Here is an 18,345-nt window from a genome sequence, read left to right on the forward strand (position 1 = left end):
TTTAATGCAAATGAGGAGGAGAGAGGCGAGTCAAGGAGGAGGGTGGGGGTGTGGCCCTGAGCAGCTTGCGGCCACAGTACCATGCGCTCTGTTTATAGTGGATGTACCGCAATGGCGAGGCGAACACAGCTTTTGGCCGTGTTCTGTAAATATTCTAGAACATTCCGGGTGCTCCGGCGGGAGTCTTGGAGGTGTATATCTAAATAATATCATATTATACATAGTTATCTATATCAAATAATACATATTATCACGGCCAAAAGCTGCGTGCGCCTCAAGAAGATATTATGAATCTCAAACAACTGTGTTGGGTTCTCCGACGTCTCTGGTTCTTCCACGTCCACATCAATCTGAAGTAGACTGAACCACGACATGGTGGAGAAGGGGATTGTTGCCTGCGATTGTTGACCGCATGTCTCCCGCCAGAGCCTTGCTGCCGGGGGACCACCGCCTCCTGCAGCGGGCAGTGGGCAACGCCGAGGCGGTGGTCCCCCGGCAGCAGGCAGCGGGAAGCGGGGCTCAATTGGGAGACATTTGTGGGCAACAATCCCTTTCTCCTCCATGTCGTGGTTCATGTACTTCAGGGGGTCAAAGCCAAAGTTCCTTTCCCCTAATTCCTTCTTAACCATGGCTGAGACAATCCCCACTACGAGTCTCGTTGTAGAAATACCAGAGACGAGAGTCCTACGTGTTATGCGCCATAACACCAACAGCAGAAAAGTTATCCAAATAACAAAGAGTTATGAATTTCTTAAGTTAGGATCCCTAAGTTAGGTGGCCATACACCCTGTCCTAAATTCAAAATAACTGTCAATAACTGAAAAAAATGGCAGCAGCACTGCTAGTAGGTCTGCTTGACACCGAAGACGAGGATCAACACAACAGAAACGTGATGTCTGAAAGGCTACCGAGGCCGCGTAATGATTTCTTAAATTTTCCTGACCATATTTTAGTTTCCTTTTATCGCCTGCAAAGACATTACATTTTGAATTTGGTGGAAAAATTACTTTACTACTTTATAACTCCTCTTCTTGTTCCCTGTATCAATACCTGCCATGACGTCGTACTAGTGCAACTATTAACAAAGATCCTTTATCAACAGTCTCTGTTAATGTTAAAAGTAACTTTTTTCTATCAATCACATGCACATTCTGAGTGCAGAAACTGACGATTGGAGATCGAAAATCTGATTTACAGAGCAGTTAGGATTACCTAAGTTAAGATAAAATAGGAGCACAAAGATAAGATAGGAAACGGCCAACAGGTTAGGGACTGCTTCTGTAATAGGAAATTAGGATTTTTCCTATCTTTGAGTCCCTAACTTAAGTTAGGATGAGAAGTTAGGATTTTTTCTGTAATGAGGCCCCTGGAGCTCTATATCTAAATAGTATCATATAATACATAGATATCTATATCATATAATACTATCATGGCCAAAAGCTGTGTGCGCCTCCAGATGACATTATGAATCACTGCGTCGGGTTCTCCGACGGCTCTGGTTCTTCCACTTCAACATCATTCTGAAGTAGACTGAACCGCACGCTGCCGGCTGCCCGCTGCCGGCTGCCGGGCGGGGGTGCTTTGTGGTGGCGGTGCCTCGCAGCGGGCAGCGGTGCAGTGCTCCGGGGGGAGACAATCGCGGGCAACAATCCCTTTCTACTCCATGTCGCGGTTCATGTACTTCAGGGAGTCAAAGCCAAAGTTCCTTTCCCCCAATTCCTTCTCAACCATGGCTGAGATAACTCCAACTACAGTTTCGTTGTGGAAATGCCCGAGACGTCAGCGAACCGAAGTGTTATGTGCAATAACACCAACAGCAGAACGGTTATCCAAATAACAAAGAAGTGTACAACAGTTGCGTTACAGTGTGTGTGATCACACACACACACACATGTGGCGTTCGCACGGCCGTAGCTCATTGTCTCATTGGCGGGCCAAATTCTCTGGACTGGCAAGGCAGAGAAAGGGGAGATGGCATCTCCCCTTATGACGACATACGGGGAAAATCCCAAAACGGCGCGTCTGAGCTTCGTTTTTTCAAAGGCGGAGCAGAATGCTTAGTGCTCGTTTTTTACACCCAACGAAATTTCTAGCTACTGGTGGAGCATAGGTACTATGCTATGTCTCATATTAATGTTAGAAAACCTCAAAAATGAGATTTTCATTCCATGGGATCTTTAAAGGTGAGAAAAGTATGATAAGTATGGCTTAGCCTACAAAAATGTCTATATAATATTTTACGAGGAGATGGTTGCGTTCGTTCTCTCGACAGGTCATTTCAGTTGTCCCTGAAGGCTCTGCCAGTTTGCGTCTTGAGTGAGTGGTTTGGAAGACTTGCTTACGGAAAAATGTCAATACTTTCGGCAATTTCTCCAGTTAAAAAAACATACCTATATAGTCAGAAAGTATCACGCCCAGAATCATCAGTAATATGTATTTATTGGAATAAAAAGTGCATGTTTAGCTAGCAATACAAGACAAACGATTGAACAATAAGGGAGTAGATATATTTACATCTCGGCCACAGTACAATGTGAACCAAGCTAAAGTCACTGAACTGATTGGGCAGGGGCTGCTCCAGAACACGTTAGGGTTTGGGGACTTCCTTTCAGTGGTCCGATACATTATAGGGGGTTGTCCTTATTTTTTCCTTATTATTGAAATACATTCAATGTGCGCAGGGTTCTATGGTAAAACACTGGCTACAATGCACCCTCATCAACCTCTCACATTTCTTTATGTAAAACAACCAAATGATTAAAACTGCGACCGTCCTGTCGGGTTCATGGGGAGGACTGGACCTTCGTCTCAGGGTGCATGTGTCTCTGGGCGCGGGGGCTGGCTGAGAGCTCCAGAGCTCCAGGGACGGTTGGTCTGGGGTCCAATTATCTTGTAAGCAGGGTTAATCCACGGGGCCAGGTCTGTCTCTGTGCTGCTCTCAGGGTCCTGCTGAAGGACTTGCACCTCAGTTAGGAGGTTGACTTCTTCTCCCATTCCTGCGAACAAAGGTCAAGGTTTTGTACACATGAACCATCATTGAGAAACGTGCCCCTCCCTCCAGGGATGTTTAGGAGAGCAAAGGGTGCCAAAATGGGCAATGGTAGAACAAACATAACAGACAAAGATTGCCGAGGCTTAAAGGGCTGATATCATGCCACCAGGTGTGAGAGCGATTGGCCATTACAGGCCATTTACAAATCTGCCTTTCCCTGGGTTTGATTCACATCACAAGTGGGAGTGCCCACCTAGATGTATATGATGGATGGATCAGCAACATTTGCCACAGTCCACCGGGTAGCCTGGTAGACTGATCTATCCAGCATACATCTTGGTGGACACGCCCACTAGTGATGTCACTAGGGAACAGGGAAAGGCAGATTTTCACACGGCTTGTAATGACTAATCAAACTCACAGCGGGTGGCATGATTCCACCCCTTTACGTTGAAGAAAAGTGAAAGCTCCACCATGAGTGCGAGCTGGGGGATGATTAGACTCTCCCGAACCCACCTTGGCCTTCTGCATGACGTTGACCTTGCTGGTGGACATCATGGGCGTGGGACGGTTCTTCAGCGCTGTGGCAGAGTTGACCGGAGACGCCGGGTCTCCACAGCTCCCATTGGTCGAGGGTGGAGGGGGCGGGGCTACCGTTGGCATCACTGACGACGCCTTACTCTAAAGGTGAAACAAAATGGAGGCGATTCAAGAGTTTTGGAGCGAGAGTTTCAGCGACAAGGAAAAACTCTTCTGGTCTGAAACAGGCATGTTTTATCGGTCTTTGATTCTTTCAGCCTGGTTTCCGATGGTCAAACTCTCTTCAGCTGGGAACTTCATCTGTTATTCTTACGTATGAGTGAATGAAAGGATTAGATTTCATCTTCTAATTTTGGCTCCAACTGAAGGAATCCCCCAGACAAATGTCAAAGAAGGGCTTTGGTTGAATCATTTGAAGTGACATTTTTGTACACACAGATCCTTTATTCATTAAGGAAGGATTTATAATGCTGTCTGCCGGTGTCTCTCCCTTGATGAGGGCTGATGTTTGATGCGTTTGCTTGAATAATCCCGTCGAGGACGATATGAATCAACCTGACACCACACTGCCTTTGGAGTGTGAAGCTGGGGCTGTGGACCCACTCACCGTGTGCTGCTCCTGGTGGCTGCTGTCCAGTGCGGTGCCCAGGGTGAAAGGCCCCGCCTCCACCTTCCTGAGGCTCTCCCTGACCTCCATCAACCTCAGCTCCACCTCCACCCTCCGATGCTCCTCCTCCCGGCACGCCTCGTCCTTCTGTTTCAAGACGGCCTCCAGTGAGGCCTTCCGCCCGGGGTCTGACGGGGTTGGAGGGGAAATAAATATCTCTTTAGTTGTACGTTTCTGAGGTCTGGAAACCTTGAAAATAAAAACATTGTGTTTAGTGCTTTTAACGTCTGCAGTCTTCCTTTAGACGTAGAAAACGTGCTGCTCCTTAAATGATGTCATCTGAAATTCAACTGCTAGTCACGTTGGATAAAATCATGCTATTACTGTTTTATACAATAGTTTCATTTTACAGTTACCACACTACTACTGTAACAACACGTACAGTACTTGGCTATTACTGTGTTTTTGTTTTGCAGTACTCACACTAGTGAAAACTGCTTTAAACGAGCGCTTTAAACTAGCGTCACTACAGGTGGCCGCGGTTCATTTCAGATTTTGCTTTGAGTTCGCAGCGGGGGGGGGGGGGGGGGGGGGGGGGGTTGTGCGTACCTCCTTGGCAGGCGTTGAGCTCCTCCCTGGCCTCCCTCCTCTCCTTCTTGAAGCTGGCCAGGCTGCTCCTCACCTCCTCCCGCTGCTTCTCCAGGCGGTCGCGCTCCTCCGAGTAGCGCCTCACGTCCGCCTCCGTGCGGTTCTTGCCGAGTTTTACCTCGACCGCTCCGGGACCGCCTTCAGAGACACACAGGAACGGTTTGAAGGAGCGGGGAATATACACGGAATAAAATATATGCATATGAATGTGGAGGACTCTCTTTTAAACGTTTGTGATGATGTCACGTTTTCAACAGAGTTATATAAAAAAGTTATGCCATGAAAGTGGAAGATTGACACTAGATGGCGCCATAGCAACGTGACATGGGACGACCTGGCACGTCGATGCCCCCTTGAGTTATGGTCCCCTATGGCGAGGGTTTTCTCTTAACTGTCATCGTCCTTTCTCTACCTTCTTTCTTTTTATGTCTACTTTATTTTACTTGAATTTCCTTCATGATCAATAAACTAGGCTCATCGCTCAGGGGCACGTTGTCCCTCCCCAGATGAACCAGCAGCCTAGCTTCCCAGAGTCGACCTGCTGCTACCTGCTGCTCCGCCCCCTCAGCTTCTGCAGGTGTGCGTACCTGAGGGCAAGGTCTTTGAAACCGCTCCGACACAGAGGATCCGGAAGCGTGGTGGCTGGGGGCTGAGCGGCGGCTGGCCTGGGGAGCAGCGCCCCCCTGCTTGGCCGTGCTGAGGGGCCTTGTGGGCCACGCTGGCCCCTGGGCCGAGGGTGCAGTGGGGGGCCGGCAGCACAGGGGAGGGGACAGGGGGAGGAGCAGGCCCGGTGGCGGGCCCCTGGCTCTGGGGAGGAGGCGGAGGGGGGTTTCGGTGCGGCTGGCACGGGGGTCTGAGGGGGCTGGAGAGCCCCTCTGGTCGGCTGGCCTCGGCGGAGACCGGGACGGGGGTCTCGGTCGTGTGCTGGGGCTCTGGGGTTCTGCGCTGGGGCTCTGGGGTTCTGCGCTGGGGCTCTGGGGTTCTGCGCCGGGGCTCTGGGGTTCTGTGTTGGGGCTCTTCCTCCACATGGTTGCTTGGATCCAGCTGGAATTAAGATTAAATACGGGAGACTTTATCATCCGTGGCACATCTGGAAAATCATCTCGGGCACAAGGAAATAAATAAGAACACCATAGAATAAAAAGGCAAAAATAAACACATGTAGACACTGTTTACACAGACAGGACGGACAGACAGGTGTGGGGATATACAAAAGAGCAAGTTTTTCCGAATCCTAAAGAACAAGGCGATTTCGAACACAATCCAGTGTTTGTTAAGACTGCTAGCTAATTTTAGCCGACCGTTGTCACACACATAGGTGCTTTGTCAAGTTTACTACCTCCACCTCCACCTTCCACAAAGTTTAGCCATTCATTTACTAAGTGCAGGACCGTTGTAAACAGACTGTGTATACATTTTTTACGGTTGACTGTATTCACTCTTGGTTAGTTACTTGACAGGCTAAATCGGTAAACACACCGCATGAAGTACCATAGACAGACTCGTCCTGCATAAACAGACATTGAATCTTGGAAAAGTAGCTTTAGAAGCATTTTCAGGATAATAATCAACAGCTGCACAATGTGCCTTTAGTTTAGATCAACTTCTCACATAAAATCTAAATGACACCAAGAAACACAAAAAGGGGCTAGTCTTTGCGTCAACATACACAGAAGGCGGCAACTCTACTCTCTGAAGGGGTTGTACTCTGTACATCTCGGCCGTATCCAACGTTTCGCAGCATTAACTTTGATCCCTACCTCCGTCTGGGCCGCCGTAGAATCCTCCAACGGAAGCGTCTCTCTCGCCGTTGCTAGGGACGACGCCACCTCTCTCAGGGGAGGTGTTTTGCCCCCGCTGGTATGGAGGAACGAACGCACCCGTGTCAGGCCCAAGACGACAGCGTCATCATCGGACTCCTGGTTGTCTGAGGGCACCGGCGCCTCCTCTATGGGAGGAGGAGGTGGAGAAGGAGGAGGAGGAGGAGGTCCCGCAGACACCATCTCGGGAGAGGGGGGGTCGTTGGTGTTGGTGGCGGTGACTTCCTGGAAGCCTTCTTCGTAACTGACAGGAAGTTCGCTTCCTTCGCCCTCCTGGAACAAATGTCACACATCAACGATTCCAAATGTGCTAAATCAGTCGCAGGCCTTATTAATGAATGACAATACAGAGCAATGAAACGTGGACCTACACACTTTTTTTTGTGTTTTTGTTGTTTTGTGGTTGCCTGGTTGCTGTCATTTTGTAGTGGTTTTGCTGTTGCGGTGATCGCAGTTGTTGTGTTCTTGTTTGACTGTTGTGTTTCTGCATGTTGTGTGGTTGTGATGTTGTTTTTCAGTCATTTTGTTTTTTGTTGTATTTAGTTTCGGCCTGTGTGTGTGTGTGTGTGTGTGTGTGTGTGTGTGTGTGTGTGTGTGTGTGTGTGTGTGTGTGTGTGTGTGTGTGTGTGTGTGTGTTACTATGGTGAGCGTACCTCTGGCTCGGCCCCTATGGAGGCCACGTCGTCATACAGGTCGTCTGAGAGCTGGGGCCCCAGGACGCCGCTGTCTATGTACGCGTTGGGCTCCGAGAACCTCCTCTGCATTAAGCTACAAAACACACACAAACACACACACACACTCACAAATGTGTCTCCATTTACAGGATTCCCCCGGATGCCAAATAGATGACTGCATGACATCGTGTCACACTGCACGCACGCGCACACACACACACACACACACACACACACACACACACACACACACACACACACACACACACACACACACACACACACACACACACACGCAGACACACACACACACACACACACACACGCAGACACACACACAGTGCCCAGTATGGCGGGTGCCTTACGACATGGAGGACTTGGCAGCGTTGATGATGGTGGAGATCCTCTCGCTGTTGACGTAGTCGTAGGTCAGGTCCTCAGGCTCCATCCGGGTCCCCGTCTGGCACAGCAGGAAGCCCAGCCACTGGCCCATGTCTGCTGAGGTCTTAGCCTGGAGGACGGGGGGGGGGGGGAAGGGGAGGAAGGGAGAGAGGAGGGTGGGGGAGAGGAGAGGGTAGGGGGTGAGGAGGAGGAGGAGAGAGGAGAGAGGAGTGGGGTGGAGGAGGGGAGGGAGGGGGGATGAGGGAGAGCAAGAGAAAGGAGGGAAGGAGAGGGGAGAGGTTGGAGGAGAGGGGAGGGAGGGGAAGGATTAGGGAGAAGAGAGGGTAGGGGATGGGAGAGAAGAGGGCACGCGAACAGAGTGGTTAGCCCCTAACCCTGGTTAGCATTATGGCTATCATTAAGATCATCACGGTGGCTCCCTATTTTGTGAGCATTATGCTACCACTACAGTTATCACCGTGACTTCATTGTGATTAGCATTTTGGCTGTCATGGTTAGCACCAGGGCTCTAATTCTTTGACTATCATTATTCCATCATCACGGTTAGCATTGCGCTAAGCGCGAGTTCAGCAGCTAGAGGCCCCCCGCGCCCCGGGGGTCCTACCTCCAGGGTGGCCAGCTCGGTGCCGTCCAGCTCGATCCTGAAGGTGTAGAGGTGCTCCGGGCTGGGGAGGGGCACCACGCTGCAGCCCCCCAGGGCCACGGCCGGCTGGCTCACCTTCCCCTTCCCCTTGTCAGAGTAGAACCACAGCTGGCCGTCCCGGATCAGGCACCACCTGCTGCGCCACTGACTGTTCACCAGCACGTTGAGGTAGCCTGGGGCCGGGGAGAGGGGGCGATGGGGGAAGGGTAGCAGAGGGCAGGTGTAGGGGTTGAGGGGGCGTGGCTTCCAGCCCAAAAGGCTCTGATTCTGGTCCCCAATAGCCACCTGTAGACTGCATGACTCCAGCAAGATGTCTTAGCTGAGCCTTAAAGAAATCTAAATCAATTCTGTCACTTTGGATCGGTGAAATTACTAAATAGTAAATATATTATAATGTATTATTTGTAGTCAAAAAAGGCCAATTTACCACCACTGATTTGGGAAGGAATCTCCCATGGAATCAAGACTGAGCACCAGAGTATTTAAAAGTTGAAGAAAACACTGACATTAAAACAGGAGGATGGCGCCATCCCTGGTGGAGCAGGGTAATTACATTGGCTCAAATTGGTGCCAAGTGACATCACTATGAAGGCCACTTGTTGTCACCAGATGTTGCTTACAGATGATGACATCACCTGCTACAATGTTTTTGCCAATGAGCAGTAATCACTACTCCTTTCTTTACAATGGGTACTTTCTCTCATCTGATTGCGGTCTGGGGTAACTTCTCGTAGTGGGGTTTATTCACCTGAAGTGTCGACACATTTCTCTGGGCTGTCTAGCAATGTCTTCTTCTTGCCTATGTTCATTAGGTTGAACTTCAGGCCGGCACCATATTTCTTCTTTACTGTTACGGAAAAATAAACAAAAACAAAGTGGTATAAAGCTAATATAAAATCACATGTAGAGGCTAAGGTTAAATACTATATGACATCAACAATCCTTCTTTTCTAATGTAGTCTTTTTTTAATACAATTCATACAGAATCATCTTTCCTAGTCGTGTAACACACAGCCTCAACACATTCTAAGGTTTATAATCTCAGTCGCATCAAAATGTGTAAATTAAGCAACTTCAATAATAAACATACTCATTCTACATCCTACCACTATTCATACCTGAGAACAAAAAATAGTTACGATGTTCGGAGAATTTGTGAGACCAGAGGTAGCAGTTAGCTTACCGTCTTTGGGGTCGGGGGTCTCGGCGTGGCTGTCTGTGCTGCTGCCGCTCTCTGACGCGACGGAGTGTCTTTCACTTATCTCCCCCTACAGGTGGACATGAGGCATTACGGTTTAATGACGCCGCACTGATAGCAGATGTTGTTGGTGCTGGTTTTGTTGATGGTGGTGGTGGTGGCTGCTGGGTACCTTGGTGCAGATGAGCCTGGAGGTATCTGAGCTGGTGTGCTGGGTTTCACAGTTCTCTGTTTGTCTGGGACTTATCTCCTGGATGACCTGTAGAGAAAACACCAACAAACCTGGGGTTGGTTTAGCTCAGGAGGTAGAGCAGTTGTCTTGTAACTGCGTCGATGTGTCCCTGAGCAAGACACTTAACCCTAACTTTAAGTGTCTTGCATGGCATGGTTGACTCTGCCGTTGGTGTGTCAATGTGTGTATTAACCGATTGAAGTCGCTTTGGATAAAAGCGTCTGCCAAATGCCGTAATTGTAATTGTAAACCATTCAATCAATGTACGAACATTAGTTCTGGTTAGTTTTATATAATCTAACCTAATTTAATATAAACTGGTCCCATAAACAACTTTAATATATTTTTAAATAATCTAGTCCTATTTATCCAATCTAGTCCAATCTATTCAAGTCACGTTGTATCTAATCAAACCTAGTTTTATCAGTTACTTTATTCTCTATTCTATTCACTGAGTGTCTCCCAGTCCAGTCCAGTCCAGTCCAGTCCAGTCCAGTCCAGTCCAGTCTAGTCCAGTCCAGTCCAGTCCAGTCCAGTCTAGTCTAGTCTAGTCTAGTCCAGTCCAGTCCGGTCTAGTCCAGTCTAGTCCAGTCCAGTCCAGTCTAGTCCGGTCCAGTTAGTCCGGTCCAGTCTCACTGAGTGTCTCCAGTCCAGTCCAGTTCAGTCCGGTCCGGTCCAGTCTCGCTGAGTGTCTCCAGTCCAGTGCAGGGCGGCCCTGACCTTGAGCCACTGCTCCGTCTGCTCCTTGCTCTGCAGGGCCAGGACGATGGCCTCCCCCCCCAGGGGGACGATCTTCAGGCTGTGCTCCTTCCTCTTCACCTGCTTCTCCTTGTAGACCACGCTGCAGCCCAGCAGGCTCACGTCCAGCAGGGGCGTCTGCTCCTTGGAGCTCTTGTAGCACTGGAGGTGGCACACGGATACGAGGTGAACCGGTCAGTACAGAGCCACCAATGAAGGAGTTAGCGTAGCGGGCTAATCTCCATTTGAACGGTAGCACTTGGTCGGCTCCAGGCCTCCTCAGACCTCAGTAGGTTGGACCAAAGGAAGAAGAGCAGGGGTTTCTGTATGACTTTGTTACGTTGCGTAGCACCCTCTGATGGGAAAATATCAACATTCAAAAAGCTATATATACATTTTTATTAAAATGATTGAATAAAATGAAGTGGTCGGACACCCAAAATACATTTAGCTGAGGTGCTGACCAACGGAAAGCCCAACATAAATAGGTGGCCCCTCCCCATCCCAGATCACCTCTACACCTTGGGCGCTGGTCCACCTGGCTATCAGCGCCCAGCTGGCCACTCTGGAGGTAGGACAGCCAGGGCGTGGGGCCCTTTAGCTACTCAACTGTCACACAATACTAGCATAATGCAAAATGTAATGAAAGCATAATGCTAGCCGTAATGCTGGCATTATGCTTACCAAAATGACAGCCGTAATTCTAACCATAATACTAGCATCATGCTAAATATAATGATAGCATAATGCTAACCTTAAAAGTAGCATAATGCTAACCGCAGAAAGACCCATAATGCAAACTGTGACCGGGTCATCTCAAAATGCCCCCCAAACGTTGTCACGGCTCGTCCAATGGGAACCCCCGGCTCACCTGGAGGCGGCAGTCCTTGATGACGCACAGCTGCTTGGCCCACTGGCCCAGCCACTTCTTCCTCCACAGGAAGGCGCAGATGCGGGCGTCCCTCACCAGCTCGATGGACGCCTCGGCCGACGGCCACTGGTGCTGCGCCGACGGGCACGGGGCGTTGCCGCGGACGACCGCCTCCTCCTCGTCGTAAGACTCGTAGGAGCTGCTCAGCGCGTCGCCCTCGTCTGGGGGCGCAGGGGTCAGAGGTCATACAGGGAGAGGGACGGAGGGAGGGAGAGGGTGTGAGAGATGGAGGTGGAGCGGGAGAGAGAAGGGAGGGGAAGGGAGGGAGGGAGAGACATAGAGAGAGAGAGAGAGAGAGAGAGAGAGAGAGAGTGAAAATATTATGGACAATAATGTGTACAGTTAGACTACGATGAAGAGAGCACGCATTATTCATCATCGTTATGTATCATTATGTATCTCAATACATGGCATCGGATGAAGGCCTTTGCCTGAGGACCAAAGAGTACATTTCAGGTTTTTCAACTGTTGAGCTGATTTTAAAAGCTGACGCTTCTTGATTTCTTTGGGTGAATTACTTCCTTGAACTCCGCTAACTCTGCCTTTGTTGACAATCAACTGAGCGTGGCTGCCGTGGTTACTGGCATGCTGTCAACACGATGGGCTCAAATCCATCTGGAGCCCTGGCTCAAATCAAGAGACAGATGTGTGTGTTTGTGTGTGTGTGTGTGTGTGTGTGTGTGTGTGTGTGTGTGTGTGTGTGTGTGTGTGTGTGTGTGTGTGTGTGTGTGTGTGTGTGTACCATTGATGGTCTCCTCATAGGGCTGGGCTTCTTCATAGTAACCCTCGCCCCAATCAAGGTTGAGGGGGAGAGGGGCGGGGGGCAGGGGGAAGGGCTCCCGGCCAATCAGCCCCTGAGAGAGAGAGAGAGAGAGAGAGAGAGAGAGAGAGAGAGAGAGAGAGAGAGAGAGAGAGAGAGAGAGAGAGAGAGAGAGAGAGAGAGAGAGAGAGAGAGAGAGAGGGAGAGAGAGAGAGAGAGCGAGCGAGAGAGAGAGAGAGAGAGAGGCGGGGAGGGGAGAGATATTATAGAACTATTACACAACAAATCAGAAAAACTTTGCATAAAGCAGAAGAAGGGCGCTTTATCTATCTGTCTGTCTGTCTGTCTGTCTGTCTGTCTGTCTGTCTGTCTGTCTGTCTGTCTGTCTGTCGCTATCCATATATCTGTGTGTGTGTCTGTCTATTCGAAGGGCAAAGACAAAACACAACATGGAGACACAGGTGTGATGGTTTGCAGCGGGCCAGCTGATTGGTTAAAGAGCAGGAGGGAGTTCCTGGTGTAAGGGATCCTGTGTGACCTCACCCTCCCACCGCACCCCAACGCCCCACTGTTTACCTTCAGCCAGACTCCGTCTGTCTCAGCATCAATACTTGTGTGTGTGTGGTCGGGCGCATATTTCTGAGCGTTCTGGGGTGCTTCTGTGTGTGTGTGTGTGTGTGTGTGTGTGTGTGTGTGTGTGTGTGTGTGTGTGTGTGTGCGTGTGTGTGTGTGTGTGTGTGTGTGTGTGTGTGTGTGTGTGTGTGTGTGTGTGTGTGTGTGTCTGTGGTAACGAGAGTACATCGGTGTGTGTGGGTGTGGGGGTGCGGTTTTCTGTGTGTGTGTGTGTGTGTGTGTGTGTGTGTGTATGCGAGGGCGTGTTCCCTTCATTCCTTCGGAGCATTCGTCATCTCTAGGATTTTGCTGAAACGTACGTTCTATTACAGTTAGCCAGTTTACCATGACAACAACAGCTGCTGGTCCACCTGGCTATCATCATTCTTTAATGTTCAATTCATGATTTATGTGGGAAATACTCCAGCGTCATTAAAAACATGACGTAATGTCATACAAAGAGTTGGATTCATACATTTAAAGCACAAATAATGTCAATAACTAGTAACTACAAGACCTTTTTTTGATATTTTATGTGAAGAAGAACTGTACATCAGTACTTAATATAATATAACGATATCCTATCACATTATTATGTATAATATATATAATGTAATAGAATATCACAGAGAGGTAGAAGTACACTGAACATTGCATTCTGTACGTTTTCAAAGGCTCAGAGGACAAATCCCCAAATAATATCTTTTTGTATGAGGTCACGAGAGGTTTATCCCATTATTAATGTATTTTCCTTCAAACCAAAAGGATAATAGAAAAGGTCTGCGATAGCCGAGCCATTATAGCGTTAGCGACAATCTGGTGTTAATCTGATCACACACGCACTGATTCTCAAATGCTCTAACGCACAACAGACCGCTGTCTCTCATCTTTCGTTTTTCTAGAAAACAGTGACAGTTCATTTCCAGTGTTGTCAGTGACACTGGGGTTCCAGATAATCCGAATTTAGGTTTTCCCCCCTGGTTCGTAACTGTAATCCACCTCGCTTGAGAAAACATTTACAGTAATGCGTGGCAGATGACACACAGCTATCACAGCTTGTGATGTCATGATGTGATCGCCTAGACATGACACACACACACACACACATACACACATACACACACACACACACACACACACACACACACACACACACACATACGCACACACATACACACATACACACACACACACACACATGCGCACACACATACACACACACACACACACACACACACACACACACACACACACACACACACACACACATACACACACGTCTTTTTAGTCTGTTTATCTTGTCTTCCGCTCTATCGAGAGGTTTCAAAGGAGAATGCATGTGAGGATAAAATATGAGGGAACAGTTAGGAGTAGTGACTAGTGACTAGTGCAAACAAAGCTTAGCACTCAGCTTAGCCTTTAGCACATTGTATTGCTACACAGGAGGATTTGGGTATCCGTGATGAAATACAGTTCTTCGCTACGCAACGTATTTTCACTGGAAGTCCAAACCGTCAACCCTTTTTGGGAAAGGCTCTATTTATTGATGTTCAACTGAAACGGAACTTGTAACCAGAGGATGTGTGTTGTTTGTTGTTGTTTCAAAGCCACATTGGATTACTTTAATAGGAGTGAGTAAGAGGTTTTGGAATAGGAGGTGAGAAGGGGAACGACTTCCGACCAAAGGGGATTACATGTGTCCGGATGAGTTCAATGTTTGGGAAAAGGCAGTAACCACCGACTGAGGATGTTCTCTGTCCTTGGTTATTTGGGGATAAAGGTCAGAGGGGTACATTGAAAACACAACGTGTATGAATTGTGTAGTGTTTCAACAGCCTTGTGAATAGAGGTGGGGGTAACATCTGAGGGGGTCTTTCTGTCGTCCTGAGAGGGGGAGTAAGGTCAGACCCTCACAAACGGAAATGGCAGCCCACTGTGTGTTTGTGTGTGTGTGTTTGCTCGTGTGGTTTGTGCGGAATGAAAAGGACACACAAATAGCACAATAGCCAGAGTGACACATATGCATACAAGAAAAAAAGAGCACACACAAAGTCCAGGGCAAACCAGCACCATAGCCAGTGGTCTGTTATTAATTAAACAGCCAGGAATGCCATGGAAACATCCCCCCTTAATGTCTCTCCATCGGACCCTCTTTCCCTTCATCATCCTCACTCTCTCTGTTGCTCTCTTCATCTATACACTATGTCTGTTCCCTTCTTTACCTCTGTCTCTCTCAGTTGCTCTCTTCATCTATACACTATGTCTGTTCCCTTCTTTACCTCTGTCTCTCTCAGTTGCTCTCTTCATCTATACACTATGTCTGTTCCCTTCTTTACCTCTGTCTCTCTCAGTTGCTCTCTTCATCTATACACTATGTCTGTTCCCTTCTTTACCTCACTCTCTCTCTGTTGCTCTCTGTCTCCATGTCCCCCCTCCCCCCCCCCCCCCCCCCCCCTCCCCCTCCATCTCTCTGTTCTTTGGCCAAGGTGGGACCAGAGGCCCTTCGGACCCCAAGAGAGAACACAGGAGTGAGTATGTGTGTGTGTGTGTGTGTGTGTGTGTGTGTGTGTGTGTGTGTGTGTGTGTGTGTGTGTGTGTGTGTGTGTGTGTGTGTGTGTGTGTGTATCTATGTGTATGGGTGTGTGTGTGTTTGGAAACTAACCTAAATTCATACTTAAACACACACACACACACACACACACACACACACACACACACACACACACACACACACACACACACACACACACACACACACACACACACACACACACACACACACACACACACACACATTCCTCTTAGTAGAAAAACATTGGATAACAGGAGTGAATCAAGGAATTGGTGCATAAATAACACAAAAGAGAGGCGGGAGAGGGGGAGGAAGGAGAGGAGGGGGGGGAGGGGGGAGCAGGAGGAGGGGGGAGGAGGGGAGAAAAGGAGGCAGAAGTGAAAGTCAGAGAAGCAGGGAAAAGCCCTAGTGAATAGTCAGAGAAACAGGACAATCGTTCCCGCAGAATCCACAGCAGACGACACACACACACACACAACACACACACACACACACACACACACACACACACACACACACACACACACACACACACACACACACACACACACACACACCACACACACACACACACACACACACAAACATCTGTGAACATGTTGGGATCTTGGCACACAAAGTTTTGCTGTGCAGAGGTTTTCTGATCCTGGAGACCTCTTCTCCTCCCCCTCCTCAAGACCTCCTCTCTTCTTCTCCCCCTCCTCCAGACCCTCCCCACTTCTCCTTTCTTCTCCACCTCCTCTACCAGACTGGTCTCCTCTTTAATCATCCTCCCTTCCCCTCTCTTCTCCTCCTCCTCCTCTCATCTCTTCCTCCTCCTCCTCCTCCAGACCTCCTCTCTTCTCCTCTTCCTCCTCCTCCTCCTCCAGACCTCCTCTCATCTCTTCCTCCTCCTCCTCCTCCAGACCTCCTCTCATCTCTCCTCCTCCTCCTCCTCCAGACCTCCTCTCTTCTCCTCTTCCTCCTCCTCCTCCCGAACTCCTCCTTGTCCTTCTCTTCCTCTCCTCTCTCCTCCAGACCTCCTCTCTACTCCTCTTCCTCTCTCTCTCCTCCAGACCTCCTCTCTTCTCCTCTTCCTCTCCTCTCTCCTCCAGACCTCCTCTCTACTCCTCTTCCTCTCCTCTCTCCTCCAGACCTCCTCTCTACTCCTCTTCCTCTCCTCTCTCCTCCTCCCCTCCTCTCTCTAACCATCCTAAAGAGGACCAGCGCTGTGTGTGGCCTTTGTCTTGTGTTTGTGACGGTGGATGTGAACACCGTTGCAGTGATTTCTCCTGGCCTGGGGGGTGGTGGGTACCCTCTGCTCTCCGTGCCCCCTGCCCAGTTGGATCGTGTTGTGTTGCGATCGGTTCCTTGATCCCTTAATGTGTCGAGGATTGTTCTCAGCCTAATTTCTGTGTCTCTCTGGATAAAAGTCTAGTCTGCTGAATGACTCCGTGTGAGGTCATGTAAACCGACATGATATCCACAAATTACAATAGTTCAAAGAACAGCAAGTTAAAAACATAGAAATAACTCCATTTGTACATTTGAAATGTATATCCCAATACACATATATCCACATATACACCACACTTTGACCGTGCTAAAAATAAATCAATGGGAAATACTGTGCGTCCCTTTAGTGTTTGCCCTGAGCTAGCTTAGAGCACGGCTGTACCGCGGGTATCTGCATACTTCCTGTAGACCATGGCGTGTGGGCCCAGCAGCTATCTATAGCCCCCAGTCTATTTCCAGACCCCGGGTGCATGCAGCCCTGCACACCTTCTCAAATCCTTATTTACCTCTGAAATCAGAAGTAAAAACCGCAGCCATGACGGCCGTCCACTGTCACACACTCAACGTGTGATCGTAATCGTTCGCTCGCGCGGATTCGACGTTCACAGGTCATGGAGGCCCGTGGAAGCCTGGGCCTCGCCGGAATCCCTCCTGCCCAGGACGGTGGCCCTGCCCCGGGGGACGGCGACGACCAGCCAGCCGGCTCCCTGAGGGTGAGGGTGGAGGACTGCTGGATCGCGGCCGACCGGGGCCCTGCTGGCCAGGCACAGCGACTACTTCACGGCGCTCTTCCACTCGGAGATGGCCGACAGCCGGCGAGACGAGCTGCACGTCCGGGGCGGCCTGAGCGCTCGGGGTTTCCTGATCATGCTGGCGGTGTGCAGGGGCGAGGCGGTGACCCTGAGCGACCCGGAAGAGCTGTGGGACGCCGTGGAGTGTGCGGCGTTCCTCCAGGCGGAGGCGCTGACGCGGCACCTCTGCGACGTGGTGGACTCGGCCAACTGCCTGGCCCTGTACAGCGCGGCCCGCGTCTTCGGCGTGCACGAGCTCTACCACGCCGCCGCGCTCTTCCTGTGCGACGCCCGCGAGGACCTCTGGGAGGACGCCCCTGGGCAGCGGCCTGCCGGAGGAGCTGCTGGAGTACTCGCGCTCCCTGTCCCCGGCCAGCTTCGTGGCCCTGGGGACGCACACGCCGACCACGGAGAGCCTGAGCGGCGCCTTCCGCGTGGTCCTGCACCTGGACGAGGAGGGGGAGGGGCGGGTGGCGGCACCTGACCCACCTGCCCGCCCTCTGCTCCACCTCGCTGGCCGGCGTGGCCGTCCTCCACAACCGCCTCTACATCGTGGGCGGGGTCCGCGGCTACGGCAAGGAGACGGTGGACGGGGGCCACTGCTACGACCCGGAGGCCGACGCCTGGAGCCCCCGTCCCGGGGCCCGCCCAGCCCCGGTGTGACTTCACCCTGCTGGGCCACGAGGGCCGGCTCTACGCCGTGGGCGGGACGCACCGAGGGACAACCAGCGCTTCGGCGGAGGCCTTCGACGTCGCCACGGCGACGTGGAGCCCCATCCGCGACGCGCCCCGGCCCGTGGCGTCGGCCGCCTGCGCCGTCGCCCGCCGCAGGATGTTCGTGTGCTTCTGGCGCCCGCCCGACACCACGGAGATCTACGAGTACGCGGCGGCGGGCGACGCCTGGACGCCG

At 50.5% G+C, this 18,345-nt stretch overlaps 2 protein-coding genes across 2 annotated transcripts in view; one reads left to right on the forward strand and one right to left on the reverse strand.

Annotated features, from left to right (window-relative positions):
• Window positions 1–2,420: 2,420 nt before the first annotated feature.
• afap1l2 (actin filament associated protein 1-like 2) lies at window positions 2,421–16,138 on the reverse strand. The gene is made up of 16 exons (XM_060037282.1): window positions 16,115–16,138; window positions 12,168–12,456; window positions 11,366–11,586; window positions 10,477–10,656; window positions 9,697–9,783; window positions 9,510–9,594; window positions 9,075–9,173; window positions 8,288–8,499; window positions 7,647–7,792; window positions 7,261–7,375; window positions 6,548–6,880; window positions 5,375–5,831; window positions 4,749–4,925; window positions 4,140–4,327; window positions 3,509–3,673; window positions 2,421–2,996 (listed from the first exon to the last, which is right to left on the reverse strand). Exons 1-16 carry the CDS (start codon window positions 16,136–16,138, stop codon window positions 2,970–2,972), a joined length of 2,805 nt encoding a protein of 934 aa, XP_059893265.1. The 3' UTR covers window positions 2,421–2,969.
• A 919-nt stretch (window positions 16,139–17,057) lies between these two features.
• LOC132446818 (kelch repeat and BTB domain-containing protein 13) overlaps window positions 17,058–18,345 on the forward strand; it is a 2,467-nt gene continuing 1,179 nt past the window's right edge. The window contains 5 exon segments of the mRNA XM_060037283.1: window positions 17,058–17,396; window positions 17,398–17,754; window positions 17,756–17,893; window positions 17,895–18,062; window positions 18,064–18,341. Coding sequence (XP_059893266.1) covers window positions 17,256–17,396; window positions 17,398–17,754; window positions 17,756–17,893; window positions 17,895–18,062; window positions 18,064–18,341 — 1,082 coding nt within the window. The 5' untranslated portion in view covers window positions 17,058–17,255.

This window comes from Gadus macrocephalus, chromosome 18, assembly GCF_031168955.1.
Source record: "Gadus macrocephalus chromosome 18, ASM3116895v1".
Classification (NCBI taxonomy): domain Eukaryota; kingdom Metazoa; phylum Chordata; class Actinopteri; order Gadiformes; family Gadidae; genus Gadus; species Gadus macrocephalus.

Bases quoted from the DNA above. Each gene is read 5' to 3' on its own strand.
- afap1l2 (XM_060037282.1), bottom strand. From the start codon at position 16,138: ATGATTAAAGAGGAGACCAGTCTG. The intron at 8,500-9,074 runs GTGAATAAACCC...CCCCGGCCCCAG, and splicing joins GAAATGTGTCGACACTTCAG to GCTACCTCAACGTGCTGGTG. The intron at 2,997-3,508 runs GTGGGTTCGGGA...CTTTGTTCGCAG, and splicing joins ACGTCATGCAGAAGGCCAAG to GAATGGGAGAAGAAGTCAAC.